The sequence below is a fragment of the Poecilia latipinna genome, unplaced genomic scaffold (assembly GCF_001443285.1).
Source record: "Poecilia latipinna isolate Pla-1442-1.1 unplaced genomic scaffold, P_latipinna-1.0 Scaffold2794, whole genome shotgun sequence".
NCBI classification, from domain to species: Eukaryota; Metazoa; Chordata; class Actinopteri; order Cyprinodontiformes; family Poeciliidae; genus Poecilia; species Poecilia latipinna.
The window spans coordinates 55026-72274 of record NW_015115410.1 but is presented as its reverse complement, the minus strand read 5'-3'; the positions used below and the strand labels follow the sequence as shown (position 1 = coordinate 72274).

The following is a 17249-nucleotide window of genomic DNA, read 5'->3' as shown; positions in this document are numbered from 1 at the left end:
TTATTTTTTAAGTAAGGGCATAAAACATGTATTGCCTAAAATGAAACGACAGAGCAGTCCTTCAGCGTACACTTGATCATTTGTAGCAAAGGACTTATCTGCAGTTAAAAAAAAATACTTCCAACATCAACATGTGAAAAGCGTTTTAGTCCTTTCTGCTAAAATTAGTATTTATACAGCAAACGGCTGATTTGTTGACCATTATATGGATTAACTGATTAATAGTTTGACAGCAAAAGGGCCTTAATAGGAGATTTTCTATACCCAATTTGAACCAAGAGTAGCTTAAACTCTCTAACTTGTGGAGTTCTGGGTTCACCATATTCACAAAGTTTGTATTTTTTATTATCTTTTATGCAAAAATGTTTATATTTTCGTAGAGTTTAATTACTGCTCTGATTGTGTTTTTCTTTCAGCAATTGGCCTTTGTGAGTCTGTATACTCAATTAAATACTATATTAGTTGACAATAATTTCACTAATTTATTGATCAATTAATCCAATGAGTTTACCATCAGCTCTGACAAGAGGAACAGAGTCTCCCTCAGCATGATGGTGCCACCGCTGTATCTCACCATGGAGGCGGTGTGTTTAGGGTGACGTTCAGCATCAGTTTCCAAAGGGTTGAGATTTTGTTTCATCTTCTTCCACATGTTCTATGCTGTTAACCATCAGATGACGGATTATTTAATCTGCGAGACGTTCTTATAAACGTTTACGAGGTAGAAGCAAAGTATTTCTCATGAAGAAGCACAATCTTGAAAGTCCGTCTTAGTCTTGAGTTTAGACAGAAATAAACTGATAAAAACGTCCGTTCACCTGTAATGTCATACACTTTTCCTTCCATACAAGCAAAGTACGTGATGCGTAAACCCAACATGCTGGACTCGGCCCACAGGTCTCCCTCCTCGGCGCTATGGCAACGGCTGCATTCAGCACAGAAGCGGGCTTCAGCAGGATCTCGATCCATCTCGAACCGCCTGCACACACGGGTCATGAAGGAGAAACCAGTGAAGCGGAACAACGTTCACGACGACGACTCCGGTGTGAGAAACACTGAACGCTTCAGGGATTCGGGTTGATACAGTGATGTCATGTGTCGATACAGTGATGTCAGGTGCGCATCAACGTACTTGTGCTTGCCTTCACACTTTGTGCACATCATGGTGTTCATGGCTTCCTTCAGGTCATCCTGCAGTTTGGTGAGAAACTCGTTCATGGACTTTGAGAGCTCGGTTGCTGCCATGCGCTTCCTGTGTGGGAAAGACACAACTTGTGATTCAAGACAATTCAGAAGTTCCCTGCTAAACAAATCTAAGGCGGAAAATGTGAATATTCTCTGAATTCGGCAACTGTTTTTATACGTCGTATTTGCCTTTTCTCTGCACTGGAATCACAAAGCAGATGCAAACCAGCATATCCAAGCAGCTAGATTTGGTTTTGGTTGTAGCCGTCTTCTCTTCAGCCATGAAAGCAAATGCAGAAGTGACCAAAGAGAGAGAGAAAAAATATGCTGTACTTTTTAAATGTGATTATTTTACTAAACAGAGAACTCCAGACTGGATGAGGCCTTCCTTAAAACTCATAAATCAGTAAGTGATGCTGCAGATTGTAAAATCTCTCACTGCAGTGCATGTTTCCCCCTCAGTGGGAAACAGTTGGGCATGTTTAGGTTCTGTTGGGAAGTCCAGCAATTTATTTGATGAGAAAAATCTGTCTCATTAGAAGAAGGGATGCATTTTCTGATCTTGTATCAACAATCTCACCAGTTTTTAGCAGCTGTTTTTCTTTTCATATCACACAATTAAGAATGCAAGGCTATTTTCCCAGGCTGTAATTAACATAAAGGTAAGTCAAAATAAGTAGGTGACACCTTAACTACACATAATACTTCCTCAAAATGCAGGCAAACTGTCAGTTGTCAGGCCATTTGCTCAGTGACAACATTTTAAAGGAGTATTGTGTTTTCCAGGCACAAAGTGTCGTTTTATAGCACAGTCAGGTAATTATGTTCCCTTCAGTTGCTATAAAAATGCTATAAATATCAAATATGATTCCTGCACCTGCACATCATCACAGCAATGCTCCTCTTGAAGCCGTTTACAGCCGTTGCACTGAGCAGTAGTTTGTGTGATAAGCTCTGCAGATGTGGCGTTCAAGGTGTGCTTTGTATTAGCAATCCTTTAGCCACCCTTGAATAACTGAGATGGCAGATTGGAGGATTTCTCAAATATGAAGAATCATGGCAACACTCCCTATATGTTTTTGATGAGGGAATAACATTATAACATGATGTAAACCTCAAAAAAGCGTTTTAACATAATACTGCCTCTTTCCAGCTTCACAGATAGAAAAGCTCAGGTTTGGTCACATTCAGCCGGAGTAAATGGCTTCAGTGTTACTCTTCCTGTCACAGAAGGAAAAATACATCTTTATATAGAAAGCAAAAAAGCATTTTTTTTAATAGAACAAAAGTTTATGAGGCTGCTGAGGATTGTAATAAATTCTAAGCTGCAAATGGCAAAAGCCAAGAAAAGAAAAATATTAAAATCAAGAAACTGTATTTATTGTATGTTCATGCCAAGATGTCCTTCCTAACAGTGCGTTGTTCCTCAGGGGTCTGGTGACTTTCTCCTACTCACAGCTCATACTCTCGCCGTGTCTCAGGGTTGCTGACAATATCCCAGGCTGCCCTCAGAACCTTGAACGCCTCTCCGGCTCGCGGATGTTTGTTTTTGTCTGGATGGACCTGAAAGCACAAAAGTCGAGGTTATTGAAGTGAAGAAGGGTGGAAAAGGCTCCTTACTCCAGATTAAACACACACACACCTGGACAGCCAGCTGTCTGTAGGCCTTCTTCAGCTCCGTCTCTGTGGCATGCACCTCCACGCCCAGCACCGTGAAGGGGTCGAGCTCCCCCTCTGGCACCTCGGCCAGCGCCAGCAGTCGCTCCAGTTCCTGACTTGGCTCCCCTCTTGCGGCTCTGCTGGGCGACGAGGGCGATGACGGAGTGTTGCGATACTTCCTGAACCAGCTCCGGACTCTCTCCAACACAGACGCCAGCCTCTTCCAGACCCGCGACTCCAGAAAAGCCATCCAATAGCGTTTACCCCGCTCACCACCAACACGCAGCAGCAACCCCTTCACCCACTGGAAGCTGAAAATAACTAAAGCGCAGAAAAGTCTCAAACAAGAGGAGACGGCTGACTTTATCCACTTAAGAGTCCTCATAGTTTTGTCCAAAAGGTCTGCTCCAGCGCATTTCATCCGCTTCAAAACCCGGCTAAAGTCTGCTTTCATTCCAGGCAGATCGGTGATCTTAACAACAATCTGCTTCCCGCAGTTGTAAAGTTTCAAAACCCCCATTTCCACTCCAACTCCGCAGTTGTGAGTTAATGTCACAATGATCTCAATCAGCATGTGGACGCAGGAAATGCACCAGACGCTCAGGGAGTCTGACAGCATCTCTCTGAAAGCAAAGAAAAGTTGTTTTCCCGTCCGCCTGCGACTGCGACTCTGCTGATGGTGGTGATGGTTGCGTCTGCGAGTCTGCTTGTGCCGACTTCCGCTGGACGGGATGCTGCCTTTCTGAAAGCTCTGCTCGAACAGAGAGCTGCCGCTCCTCAACTTGCACCTCCGTCCGCCTCCCAGCGCCCTCCAGCCAGACTCTCCGTTCATCTGTTGCTCCTTTGCGGCTTCATCTTCTTCTTGATTGATAAGCTGTGGGTTTTCATGATCCAAATCTTGTTCAAACCCTTCTGAAACCTCTTCTGCGTCCTCTTTAGCCTCCATGGATTCACATGACTCTACGTCACCCGTTCCAGGGTCAATAACTGAAGTTTCCTGAGAGTTGAGATGGACCGTATTATCCTCCTGTGTGCACTCATCAGTCTCTCCAGCCTGCTGCTGCTCCGAGACAAAACCACCGTCACAAACCTCCTCATCATCCATCTCTTCCTTTTCCATGTCCCTTACAGTTGTCAGATTGAAAGGGGACAAAAGTTCCCTAACTCCATGATCTGCTGCAGAGTTTCCTCCATTAGCTCATACCAATATGAAACTGGGGTTCCTCACAGCTAACATTATGAAATCGGCCACCTGAAAAGAAACAGATCAGAAAACAAAACAGCCCCTTCAATCAAAGAAATAGATCCTTAAAGTCTAAATAAATATAAGGTAACATAAGTTAGTAAAATGTTACTATATCTGTACCAGATTTTCTCCCAGTGCATAAAGGCACCGATGTCAGTAAAAATGAGATTTTTAACTCATTTTATCTCCTAAAATAGCCAGAAATATTCAATGTTGTTATTTAACCAACAAAACTTTCATCATCAAGATGCAGAAACTGTGCCTTGCTAAGCTGTTCATACTTCTTGAACTTTTTCACATTTTAACTCACTATACAACCACAAACATCTATGTAGTTTACTTGGATTTAATGTTACAAACCAATGCAAAGTAGCACATAACTATGAAAACAGAAAATCCTGCATGGCTTTTCTATTTTTCTTTTATCCAAGCTTCATCTCTATTCAAACCCTGCACTCTGATGCCAATGAAAAGGCCACTAAGTAAAATAAAACTCATAAGGAGTGCCATTTAAAGATTATCACAAGCCAAGTAACAGACACTGTAAAAAAAAAGATAAGATAAGATAAAACAGTACATTAAAACTCAAAGCAAGAAGAAAACACAATGAGCTCAGTCTCTACTAACCAAATCTGTGGAGCATTTGCTTTTACACCAAATATTCCATTTTAAATATTAATCTAATCATTCAGGAGTACAACAATAGAAGAAAAGGCTTTTTGTAATCTATTGTTTAACATTTTATTAAGGTGTAAAGGTTGTAATGCCTGATATGGATCTGTATTGATTTTTTTAAACGTACGAGAGTCAATAATTGATAATGCACAACTACATAGTTTTGAATAATAGCAAAACCTTAATGTTTTGAAGAAATTCGTCAGAAAAAGCAAAGCATCGTAACTTGTGTTTTGCAGATGAATGGCTGTATTTGTTCGGCATTTGATCAAATTAAACTTATAAAGCTTGCTCTAACACGAACATATTCAAACATATATCATAAATTACAATGAATATCACAGCTTGACTAACTAAGAAATTTAAAAGCAGACTTTTCTGACGGTAACCTGGCTGTCACACAAGAAATCATCTTAGTCCTGCTGAAAGCTCCTGATGTTTTTCTTGAAACGACGAAGGTTAGCAAGCAGCCAGGGTGTTAGCATGAGGAAGCAGGAAGACAAATATGAGTAATATTAGCTTCTTCTGAGTCCAACTTAGAAATTATTTCATTAAATATGGCATTACTTACAGAAGAAAAATATGAAAGATAAAAAACAGCAAGTCTGAACGCAATTAGCTCGCCAGAAGCTAACTCTTAGCCAATGATACTAACTGAACCTGCTATTATTAGCGCCTGTTTCCTCTTCCTTTCAGCTCAGACGAGCTTAAAAACAGAGACGGGCTAAAGCGAGAGCCAGAGTCATTTAACATATTTCGTTCAAGAAAGATGAGAGTCATTTAACATACCTTTAAGATGAATGTGTAACCTTGTTTGTGAACAGAAAGCCAACTGTTTCTTTTCCTCCTCTAATTCCTTCTATGGTTTTCTGACAGTGAGCAGACATCGGAGGGGCGGTGCTGCCACCTAGTGTTCAACAGAGAGATCAGGTTCAAAGGGTACATATGTTTAAACTGTAGCCAGTCAGTCGCAGTCTTAGAGTTAGTCAAATCATAATTTCTTGGCTGAAATAAAATTGGATTAATCTGAATTAGGACGCTAACAATAGAAATAATAATATTCAGCTTGAATTTCCTTGCGTGGCCTCTGGGGGAAATGGCACCATAGTCAGAGAGGCAATTTGAAATCATGGAGTCACACTACACATTCAGTCTCACAAACCATTTTTGCTTGGGTGTAGACTAGTAAACGGTGCCCTGTAGATGTAACTTTTGAACCTTCCCACAGGTTTATGTTACAATCATATAATTATGATGCATTTTATTGTGATTTTATGTGACATATCAACCCAACCCACTGTTTAGAACAGTGAAGGGGAAGGAAATAAAAAAGTTTAATGCAGCCAGTTGATTAGCAACAAAGAGGGCAATCTAATCTTGCTATAAACCCAGCTGTACTGCAAAGTTCTCAGTGGTTTGTTAGATAGTTGAACGGACAGCATCATGATGTTTTGCATCAGCCAGGAGCCAAACTGGACTATTCCAAAGTAAAAAGGGAATTGTTTCTTTTACTGAATATTTTAAATATGTTTTTCACCAGTAAAATAAACTAAAATGTATCTTAGTCTATCCATTTTCAAGCATTAAAGTTTTTTGGTATTTGTTTTAACTTAATGTAGTACTAAAGCTATTTATACCAAGGCCTGGAAGCTTTTGCAACCTTTCAATTTTTCCACATTTTGTCACCTTGCAATCCTAAACTTCATTGTGTTTAATTGGGATATGATACACATTTTACTCTGACACTTAAACACCCCTGAACAAAGTTTATTTGTAGAACAAAAGCCATGTTACTTTCATTTTACACCTTGACACAAGCAAAGAGAAATGACCAGTCAGATGGGATGGAAAATTTAACCTTTTAACATAACATGCAAAGTGTTTGTGTGATGGAAAACTTACTCTGCTGTCACCTTGTCAACAGAATCCAAAGTGAGACATGGTGAAGGCAGCATGATGCTGTGGCAATATTTTTCTCCAGAAGGGTCGCCGGAAGCTGATCAAAGTTTTGTAAAACAAACATCCCTCTTTTTTGTACAATTATCTCCAGAGGACTCAGAGTAGAACAGGGCTAGCCCTCTTTACCAACTTGATGATTTATTTTTTATTTTTGCTAACTTGATTCAAAACAGAATGACATGTCTCAATTTCAGGGACCATTTATTTCCAATTGATTCTATTAACACTGGCAAGATGAGAGTTAGAATGGTCCAGTCAAAGACCAGAGTTAAATTTAATAAATTAAATTAAGAATCTTCATTCTCTAGATGCATAACACTGACAGATATATCTCAAAGACCTCAGCTGAATCTAAATTCACGCCACACTTTTCAAATTTTATTTGCAAAACATACATATTTTATTTAATCCAAATCATTGTCCTTCCACTTTACTACTTTGTGTTTATCAATTTAAATTCCGTCTTTTTAAGAATAATAAGAATGAAACGCAGTCTCCCCTCATTTCTTGGCCATTTTAAAGGCGAGTCTCCACGATGACTCTTTAGTTGGAGGGTCTTTTGACACGGTAAACCTCCGGGAATCCCCTGAAGCCTCTGCATGAAGGACTAATCTCGAAGACGCATGAGGGTTAATTTCAAGCCCCCACTATACCACCACCCACATCTCCAATTTGAAAGCCGCCTCTCTACCGGGAGAGGAAGGCTCTTTTTCGGTCAGATGGCGTGCTGCAGTCCGCCCCCGTCATTCTCCAGCCCACACAGACGGCAAAAAAGGCAGCCAGCAACCAATACGGTGCGCCGGAGGAGGATTTCTGCCAGTGATATCAGCCGAGGAGCGATACGCAAAGGGGATTTACTACGGCAAATCTGCGCCGTGGAGGCTCTCGGCGAGAGGTAAGAGTAACGAATAGGATAATAAGAGCGATGTGACGCCGAGCAGGGTGTCCTCCTCTTGTAGCTTTAGAGAGGAGCCAGTGATCCAAGTAATTCCTGTCTGAACGTGTGCTGCTCCTGTCTCAAAGACTGGCTGATATTGTGTTTCTTTGTCAGTTTCGCTCCGGGAGTTGCGAGCCGTGACATTGGAGAGAATATATTCCCAGTTTAGGCGGAACAGATCTTCACAAGGAACCTGAAAAGGTAAGAAAAAATATCTATCTAAATACTTTTAGTTGTATGAGAAAATGCATGCATGAAAAATAGAGAGAGGTTTTTGCTTAGAGCGCAAGACTTCAGGAACTTCTTGAAAGCAAAGGAGAAGCTTTTGAACTTATGTTTGGACCTCATGCCAGAGACTTCACTTTAGTAACTAACGTCTCCAGTACTTCTTTCTCTGCAGGTTCATGCGATTCCCCTCCGTTGTTTGACCTTTCCAGTGCTGTGTGCTATGTCTCTGCCACGCACCCTTGGGGAGTTGCAACTCTACCGGGTGCTGCAGAGGGCCAACCTGCTGGCCTACTATGAAACCTTCATCCAGCAAGGCGGTGACGACGTGCAACAGCTCTGCGAGGCTGCCGAGGAGGAGTTCCTAGAAATCATGGCCCTGGTTGGCATGGCCACCAAGCCGCTGCATGTGCGTAGGCTGCAGAAGGCTCTCCGCGACTGGGCGGCAAACCCTGCCCTTTTCAGTCAGCCCGTCGCTAATGTCCCTCTTGGGGGGATCCCGCTGTTCAAAGTCGAAGGGACGGGCTCCAGTGGGTCAGCTGGAGGGCACAGAAAGGCTCTGAGCAACGGGCAACCTGGTTCCCCCTGTGAGAGAGAGGACCGGGCATGTCTCACCCCAATGTACAGCGGCAGTCCGAGAAGTCCCTGCTCCCAGGCGTCGCCGCAGCCGCCGGACACACACTACAGGGAAAAACTCTCCCCCATGGACCCACACTGGCTCAGCCCAGACCCCGATGGGAATGGCGCTCTTGCCTCTGCATCTGGAGCCGAGGAGGAACCGCACAGCCCACCTCTCCTGTCCGCAGGTCCTCCGGGTCCTTCCACATCTCCAGTGCCCTCCGCGTCCTTCGCTCCAGTAACCCTGTCAGCCTGGCCAGGAGGGCAGCTGGACGAGGAGACGGCCAGGGCCGTGGTGGAGAGTGTGGAGAGACTCTATAGGACCCTGCCCAGGTCAGACCCCACAGAGGTAAAGACTCTGCTGAGGATGAACAAGAAAATAGCAAAAACCGTGGGTCACATCTTCAGAATGGGCTCGCAGGATGCAAACAAGGAGGAGGAGATCCGGAAATACAGCCTCATTTATGGTCGCTTCGACTCCAAGAGGAGAGAGGGAAAGCAGCTCACACACCACGAGGTAAACTCAGAAAAACTAAAGCTGCCTGCTTGAAAGCACCCATTAGTCCTTCACGCACTGTTTTTTTTTTTCCCTCCCCAGTTGATCATCAATGAAGCTGCTGCCCAGTTCTGCATGAGAGACAACGCTCTCCTGCTCAGACGGGTGGAGCTCTTTTCTCTGGCTCGACAGGTGGCCAGGAAATGTGCCTACACCTCCACACTCAAACATGCAAGGTAAGTATTTCAGTGACATTCACGCCTCACTCCATGCAAAGACTGGACATCTATTGATACATTTTTCATACATTTTCAAAGCAGGGCTGCGCTTCTTTCTATCCAGCCCTGATACATATACATTGACAAAGTAACTTTTTCCAGCTTGTAAATCCCCTGATGCTAAAAGTCAGTTTTGGTTAGCACATCTGAGCAACCCCAAACACCTTGAAACCACATTTAGACCTCAACAGACGTTTCTTTGTGTACGTATTTTCACTTTTCCACAACTTTAATTTACTGTGGTATTTTCTGTGCCAGTACCTGAAGATGCAAATGTAGCTTAATTAGAACATGACACAAAGATGCTGAGTTAATACAAAAATGTAGAATTTTAGTATCAATTTAAGCAACCGCACTGCGAAGTATTAGTCTCACAGTTTCAATCTGAAGGAGGGGAAGATGTTACGCTATAAAAAACATCTTTACGCCCGTTTCCAGAAAGATGTTGTTGAGTTGGACACAGAAATATACAACTCACAGTAACAAAAATATTAATTGAAAACTCACTCATGATTGCATTTCTATACAAGTTTTAGGAAAACCTTTTGAGATTAAAAAAGATTTTAGCAAACATCAACCAAGAAACCTTCCAATTATTCATAATGTAAAAGACTGGGTCTATATTTAAAACTCTAGAAATTTAAAGTTAAATGTTTTCTTCCCTTTTGTTTGTATGTTAATTTTACCATTGTAAATTAAACATTTAAAAATGTAACCTTTTTAAAATCACATACTCATGTTTTGAAAAGTCAGTTCAGCTAAAACTATCAGTGTAACAAACACTCTTCCCTGTTGGTAGAGTGTCGCAATTTGTCAATTTAAGTTTTATGTGGGATTTTCTGATGATTTTTACTTTCCACTTTGAACTTTGTTACTTTAAATTAGTTAAAATACACTTTCAAAGCTCCAAAACAAGAGGTGCAACCTCATCTTCATGTTTGTCTCTGCTGCAGGTCAAATGCTGACGAGAGCAGCGGTTTGTCTCAGAAGAGAGCGAGACACGAGGTGAATCCTTGTTGCTGTTTCCGCTGCTTATTAGAGCTCATCTGGTCTCCTCGTTTGTAGACGTTCATGAGCGGGCTTGTGTGGTGTGTTTAAGGTCATCGTGTCTGAGTCATCGCTCCTTGGAGTGGAGGGATCTGAAGGAGCGACTCAGAGAGCAGATGAAGACAGCTTGTCTGCAGAGAGCCTTGACTGCGTATCGCTTGGTAACGCTCCACACTGAATTTACATTAGAAGTTATTTTAAAATAAAACAAAGAAAGAAAAGACAGTCTGAGCTGAGCTCTGTTTGCTCTGTTAGACTCCAGCTCCCAGTGCAACCAGTCTCCGTCCCCCCGTCCCCACACTGACGCCTCGAACCCCGCCAGCTGGAGCCGCCATCTAATACAGCAGACTCTAATGGACGAAGGCCTGCGATTGGCTCGGATGGTGTCACATGACCGGGCGGGGAAACTCAGCCTGGGGCCAGAGGGAACTCACTCGGCAGGTGACTTTTCAGAGACTCCCATACCTGGATTGTTCAATATAGATTAAACCTGTTACTACAAGGTAGAGGAATGACTTAGGGGTTATTTTCTAAATTTCTGGAAGGCATAAACAAATGTGATTCCAAAAAAGTCTTCAATTTGAAGGTGGGTAGATTATAAATGGGATGGTTAAAGATTTACGAAGGAATATTCAAGAAGTCTCTGACTTTTTCAGTTCAACCCAACCAACATCTTACCCACGTTTAAAGGGACTTTTGAAGTGAGACGGATAAGCAGTTAACATCTGACCTGCGGTATAAAACTCTCTTAGCAACCTCGTTTACCATAAATCAAAGGTATTTGGTCCTTGAGGCTAGAGAAGCCAAGATCAAAGCAGTCTTTTACCGTTTTGACAGAAATAAAAGCTGCAGTGGTTTGTTCTGCTGATGAAATCATGAAGCCTTAGACTGTCGCCACCATTTTCATTTGGTATTTATTTACACAGAAAGCGCCAATCGTTAGGTATGAGGCAACGAGCCAACAATCACCTTCCTGTGCCAAAAACGCACCGAGAACAAAACATGTTTCTGGCCTAAGTAACTTACAAGCAGGAAAGTGAAGGATTAATACTGTTCTAGAGCTGCTATTTGTTTCAAAGGCAAAAGAAGACACAGTGTCATTAAAAGGACAAGTAGCAGGCACAGTCTGAGCTTAAGTCAGATGTTATAGCAAAGACTCAATATCAATATTATTCTGTGTTGTTTTAACAGATGAAAATTCATAATGATGAATGATTGAAATTGAGAGTAGAGGTGAAATTTCCTTCTCAGAGGATCAATTGAGGAGAAATATATATTGACATCATGGGATAAAGTTTTGTACTCCACGGTGACAGACTGTAACTTTCACATCCTTTATCCCAACACACGTGCGCTATTCGAACCAGGAGCACATTAAGTCCACACACACACTTAAACATGTGATAGAACTTGATTTTGCATTAAATCCTCTTGTTTTCCTCATGTTTGAAAACGAATAACACACCATTCCCTTCATGGCTTGTTGCCTCTGTACTCAGAAGTGAATTTTATGGGGGATTTTCATTCAAAATAAAACAAAAACATGCAATGAAGTCAGAATTTCAACCTGAAAACTCTCAATTTGCCCTGTATTCCTGAGTTGAGAATACAGTTTGGCTGCTGTACACATAAAATTCAAAGAAAGTTGCATTTATAAACTAGTAATTAACACTTCTATACAATAAAATACAAAGTTCGCTGTTTTTATGACTTGCAACATATGTCCTAATTCACAGATCCAAGCTGAGGTGAAATGAATGCACTATTAAAACGTTGTTCTTCTGCTTTACTTATAATTTTATATTATTACTCTTCCTGAAAATGCTTTACCTGTTTGTCTTTCAGTACGGGAATATCATTCTTGGTGCACTACCTCCTCCCTCCTTTTCCTGTGTGAACAATATTTTTTTCTATAAATGAATAAAATCACGTGCATTAACTGGCATTTGCATAAACCCGTATGATGTTTATGAAATTGGGTCTGTTTTGCAATGGTAGAAGTCCGGCTTCAGACTCGCTCTTAGCTGGAGCCTCGGGACCAGATATTGTAGATTTATTCTAAGTGAAGATGCCAGAGTTATCTTCAGCAGGTAAGATAAAACGTGAACTATAATTTCAAAAAGGGAATCAGATGGTTGTGGGGCAGAACTGAATAACAGACAGAGACTTCCTAACCTCCAGTAACAATGAATATTTTATAGCTCCACAGTTTGAACCCCAGTGAGTCAGAATCGCTCTGAGGTGACGCCTCCCACCGCTCACAGCTAAACTCCAGCAGGCTGTAGACTAGAAAGGAGAAAAGTTAGAAGGGGGAAACGAGGAGGCTAAGAGGAAAAAGTGTGAGAAGGAGGGCAAAGGAGGGAGGGAGACCAAAAAAACAAAAACGAAACGAGAGAGGGAAAGCGTTACTCTGTTATTGCACTTCTTTAATACCTTGTTAGTTTTTGTGATGCATCACAAGCAAAAACTAAGTGTTTTGGGCAGAGCTAGTCGTTCTGGGCTGCGATCGTCAGCTGAAGAGATTAAGCAACGGAGAAGGAAGCCAGCAAAGACATGAGGAGGCGTGGAGGGAGGGGAGGGGGGATAGGAAGTACTCTGTGGGCGACAGAATCGGACCCCCCTCCCTGCTTCGGCAGTGACTGACGTCAGAGCGTGTTAGGCGCGTGGGCTGCAGGGCGGGATGGATGGGGCGTGGGGGCGATGGAGTGGGAGGTAATTGGAGGGGCGTTGCATTGACTCACCAAGCGACAGCGTACAAAAATAAAACCTGTGGGCAGGGAAAAGGCCCAGTTTTTTTTTTTTTTTTTTTTTTTTTTAATACATCCTCTCCCTATACCAAAAGGACTGCGGAAATAACAAAACATGACATATGTTTCATCTCTGGCATCAATCTGTCATGCTCCTGTTTGCTTATCTCTCACTCATTCAAGTTTCCCTCATGTGCAGCACTCATTAATCTCAACTTTCTCCCACTTCCTCTTAACGTCACAAGTTCAGCTGTAACCCATTTTCCACTGTCACAGAGCGTCACAGAGCAACACAGAGAATAAACCGGTAAATACTGTCTTTGTGGGGATTTGTTTCTCTGGCTGAATTAGCTGTTAACTACATTGTTATTTTACCAATTATGGAAGATTTAAAACAATTTAGAGATTATACCTTTTTTGCTTAGTTGCTTTGTTTCTGCTGGATTAAAACTACAGAAATGAGAACAAGGATTGGAACTGGAATTAGTCAATTTTCAGCTTAATTGGCTCTGATCAGCGACCAGGCAGAAGAAAAAACAAAACTTGGATCTTTCTGTATTCGGTGAAAGGACCGATTGGAAGTGCTACCAGCAAACAAGTATCAACAAGTAGAGAAATTTGAACTAGCTATTATCTATTTAGAGAGGTGTTTAGAACAAGCCTGCTGTGTGCTTAGAGAGAGCAGGAATTTGAGTTGTAAACAGGAAGGCTGAATAAAATACAGCACAAAAATCCAGCTTTATCTTTAACGGCATTCAGACTCTGTTAGGGAACATCTTAGAAAAGCTGGCAGCCATTCTAAAATGTTAAGAGTTACTTAACTACGTTCTAATGCTTAATGCTAACTATGTTAGCCACTACTTTAATACATACATAAGGTTGAAACTACTGTTGGGAAAATCACCTCATACTTCTTCTAGTCATAATGCTGCTGAGTTGCCTGTTGTCACATATTCTACACATACTAGGAGTCATTTAAGAAGCACTTTGCTGCCATCTAGAGGTCAGAGGGTGAATGATATGATATTGTGAGCAGTATTTAAAGTACAGTAGATGGAGTAGAAAAGACTGTACAGAAAATTTTGATGTAATTTATTTTCAAAGCACTTTTTGGCTAAAGCAGCACCAATAAAATGATCTAAACACCAGATACTAGAAAATGTCATCACCAGTTATGCTTAATATCACTAAATTGCATCCCACCTCAATTTATGTGAATTGTTTGAATTGCTTATGTAACTCTCACACAACAGTCTGGCCCAGCCAGTAGTCAGAAATCGTACAGCACCTGAACATGTCACCCCATGCCAACTGGAAATTTAAAAACGAATTTCTCTCTGTACAGTGGAAGTTTACGGCTGCTGCTGAGTGGCGTCTGAAAGCGATATCAGTCCTCCAATAAATGGACAACGAGCTGCAGGTGTTAATGCTCTTATTATCAGAGAAGAGAGGGAGAGCAGGTCAAGGAAACTGAGTCAGCAGGGTAACCATTCATAAAATTTGTTGCAGCAGCCGTCAAACTGCACAGTCACCAAAAATCCTGCCGCTGCTTTACATGTGATGAAGGTCATCTTAGATCTGAGAGCAAAACCGATGTTTGGTGTATTTGTCACACCGAACAAGACATTAATGATTTAAGCTCACTGAGGAATAATTTTACGTCCTGAACCTGGTTGAAGATTAATGATGGCTCCCAACAGGTTATAGGAAAGACCCATAAATGCTGAAGAGAAAAACATATGCTGGTTGGTGCATCTTGTAATAATTATAACTATTTGTTGCTCTTAATTACAAAATAATAATTTTTTTTAAAAAAATCTGTAAAATGTGTTTTTCTAATCTTACTTTTAATCTGCTGCCTCTCTCATATAATTACACAGCGAACCCAAACTTTAGTTCTGTGTATTCTCTGCTTTATCTTTTTTTCTTTTTTTTACTCAGTCATCAATCCATTGTCTCTGCTCGCCTGGGGACATTTTGCTACCAGGTTGCATTGGTCACATAAACCATGACGACTACACTGCATGTGGGAGAACTTCCTGGTGAATTCCCCCAAACTAGCATTCAAAGCTTTTAAACACCAGCTGCATGGGATCTCTAAACGGTGTTTATGCTCGGCTTTGCTGCCCCCACTACGTGAAAAGCCAGTAATTTCAACGCTGCAGTCACTGAGATCAGCATCGAAGTTGTTATTGATAGCCTTTACCTAAACACTGCTCTGTAGCGGTCAATTACATACTTCCTGTTTGAGTTAACTTTTGTTGCTAGTCTCATTTTCAAACCCACGTCTCCCCCCAGACCATGACATCAAAGTGGAACGGGCGATCTCGATGACAGCGTGCCGGAGCAGTAGCCCTTGTGTCACCAAAGAGCCAACCATCACCTCCAACCACAGAGGAAAGTGAAACCCGCAGCCCGTCAGGGGAGCTGTGCTCAGAGAGAGAGGACTCCAACTCAAACTGTAAATCTAAGACTCTGCAAGGATCTGACTAAATAGGCCCCGTCATTGTCTTGTAAACGAATCCGCTGTAAATTAAGATCTAAATGTTTCTGTTTTTATATATCTGTTAGATGGAAGGAAACCCCGTCTCTGTTTTAGTGTCCTGCAGAGTTTAGCTGTGTTCTGTCAGGGAAAATGTTTATGTTGCTGCCAGTGCCGCTGTGCGCTGGAGGATCCGCCTGCCACAGATGAAACGCGCTTCACACAGCAGGGGGCACTGCAACTTTGGGAAACGGACGCTCTGAAGTTCCTCCACACTGAGCGACACTGCAGAGGAGATGTGCGTTCAGCAAACATCTCTTTGCTTTGCAATTTGCTGCTTAAGGCTCCGGAGCTATTCACTCAGGAAACGCTTTGTTTAGGTCAGAGGTCAGAAGTGTAGAGGTCAAACTTAACTCAGAGGAGACTGACACATGCAGCACCTTGCAAAATATTCATACTACTGAACATTTTTATACATTTTATTTTGTTTTATTTATATTTTATGTGATAGACCAACAAAATATACCATACAATGAAGAAGTGCCTCTCATGACAGGCAGCATGTTGATGGAGCCCCACATAAAGTTGAAAACTAAAAAAGAGAGAAATCACCTTTTCCATATTCTCTTGAAACCTTAGCTGGGGCTGCTGAGTGGTTTCTTTAAAACCTCAACTGATACAGTTTTTATTAATCTGGCATGTTTTTATGTGCCAGATTTTTTTATTTAGTTTTTACTTAAAAACTAAATAAAAACACTTAGTTTTTATTTTGAGAGGTGCTACAAAAATCAAAGTTTGACTTCCTAATTACTCAATTAAAAGGAAAGTAATACATGATTTAATTTTTTTAACAAATGAAAATCTGAGAAGTCTGTTATGCATTTTTATAAACTCAACTTGCTGAATTTCTTTTTAACTATTTGTGCCAAATTTTCTAACTTTCATTAGTAAAGAATTTTGAAAGTCATCAGCAATCTGCGATAATCAAGCACTACATGTTGTTGGTCTATCACGTAAAATAAAATTAATTTGATTTAATTTCCCTGCGAGATTAATAAAGTATTTTTGAAACTGAATTGAATTTTGAATCCTATTGAAATGCACTGGAGTTTGTGGCTCCAGAATCTGAAAACATTTAAAGTGTGATGAATGTTTTTGCAAGACGTTGCATGTTGAGGCTAAAAAGTGTTTCTTTTTTAGTCGGTGTTGAATAAAATTTCAAAAAGCGAGTTCGTTAGCTCATCCATCAGATTTGACTTCTGTCATAAACACACAATTTTCTGCTGCACAAATAACAGATTGGATGTTTTGGGTTTTTTTAATCCATTTCAGACTGAAAATTTTGCCATCCCCAAGATTATGAACATGTATTTATTTTCTTAATCCAATTGCTAAATCCAGAACACTGAGGCTTGGAGCGACACAGTCTGGGCGCACTCTGACTTTGTCCCATTCAGAGTTTAATGTCACTAAAGGTTAAACTGTACATTTGTTGGGAGCACTGCATTTAAAACTACTTTGAAAGGTTCTTCGTTTTAAAGGATGTTTGACACACTTGTTCAGAAATAGGGTCTTTGACTTGTAAGTTGATCCGTTTGTAATGTTTTTGTGTCTTTTAAAGACAGATGTGATTTTTTTTTGGGGGGGGGGGGGGGTTTTTTTTTTTTTTGTCACGTTTGTTTTTTTGAAAACCCA

The 17249-nt window shown here is 41.2% G+C and overlaps 2 protein-coding genes across 4 annotated transcripts; one reads left to right on the top strand and one right to left on the bottom strand.

Moving 5' to 3' along the window:
- Nucleotides 1-699: 699 nt before the first annotated feature.
- Nucleotides 700-5706, bottom strand: LOC106939188 (dnaJ homolog subfamily C member 14-like). Of its 2 annotated transcripts, XM_015021506.1 has the most exons (6): nucleotides 5555-5706; nucleotides 5155-5208; nucleotides 2828-4096; nucleotides 2642-2748; nucleotides 1133-1252; nucleotides 700-979 (listed from the first exon to the last, which is right to left on the bottom strand). In XM_015021506.1, the coding sequence occupies exons 3-6, from the start codon at nucleotides 3962-3964 to the stop codon at nucleotides 715-717; spliced, it is 1629 nt and encodes a 542-aa protein (XP_014876992.1). In that variant the 5' UTR covers nucleotides 3965-4096; nucleotides 5155-5208; nucleotides 5555-5706; the 3' UTR covers nucleotides 700-714. The 2 variants fall into 2 exon arrangements, with proteins under 2 accessions (XP_014876992.1, XP_014876991.1); XM_015021505.1 differs by lacking the exon at nucleotides 5155-5208.
- A 1485-nt stretch (nucleotides 5707-7191) lies between these two features.
- On the top strand, nucleotides 7192-16631 carry LOC106939183 (NGFI-A-binding protein 2-like). Of its 2 annotated transcripts, XM_015021493.1 has the most exons (8): nucleotides 7192-7619; nucleotides 7776-7862; nucleotides 8062-9021; nucleotides 9103-9236; nucleotides 10232-10283; nucleotides 10378-10486; nucleotides 10581-10766; nucleotides 15371-16631. In XM_015021493.1, the coding sequence occupies exons 3-8, from the start codon at nucleotides 8110-8112 to the stop codon at nucleotides 15475-15477; spliced, it is 1500 nt and encodes a 499-aa protein (XP_014876979.1). In that variant the 5' UTR covers nucleotides 7192-7619; nucleotides 7776-7862; nucleotides 8062-8109; the 3' UTR covers nucleotides 15478-16631. The 2 variants fall into 2 exon arrangements, with proteins under 2 accessions (XP_014876979.1, XP_014876980.1); XM_015021494.1 differs by lacking the exon at nucleotides 7192-7619 and having other exon boundaries at nucleotides 7639-7862.
- The last annotated feature ends 618 nt before the right edge of the window (nucleotides 16632-17249 follow it).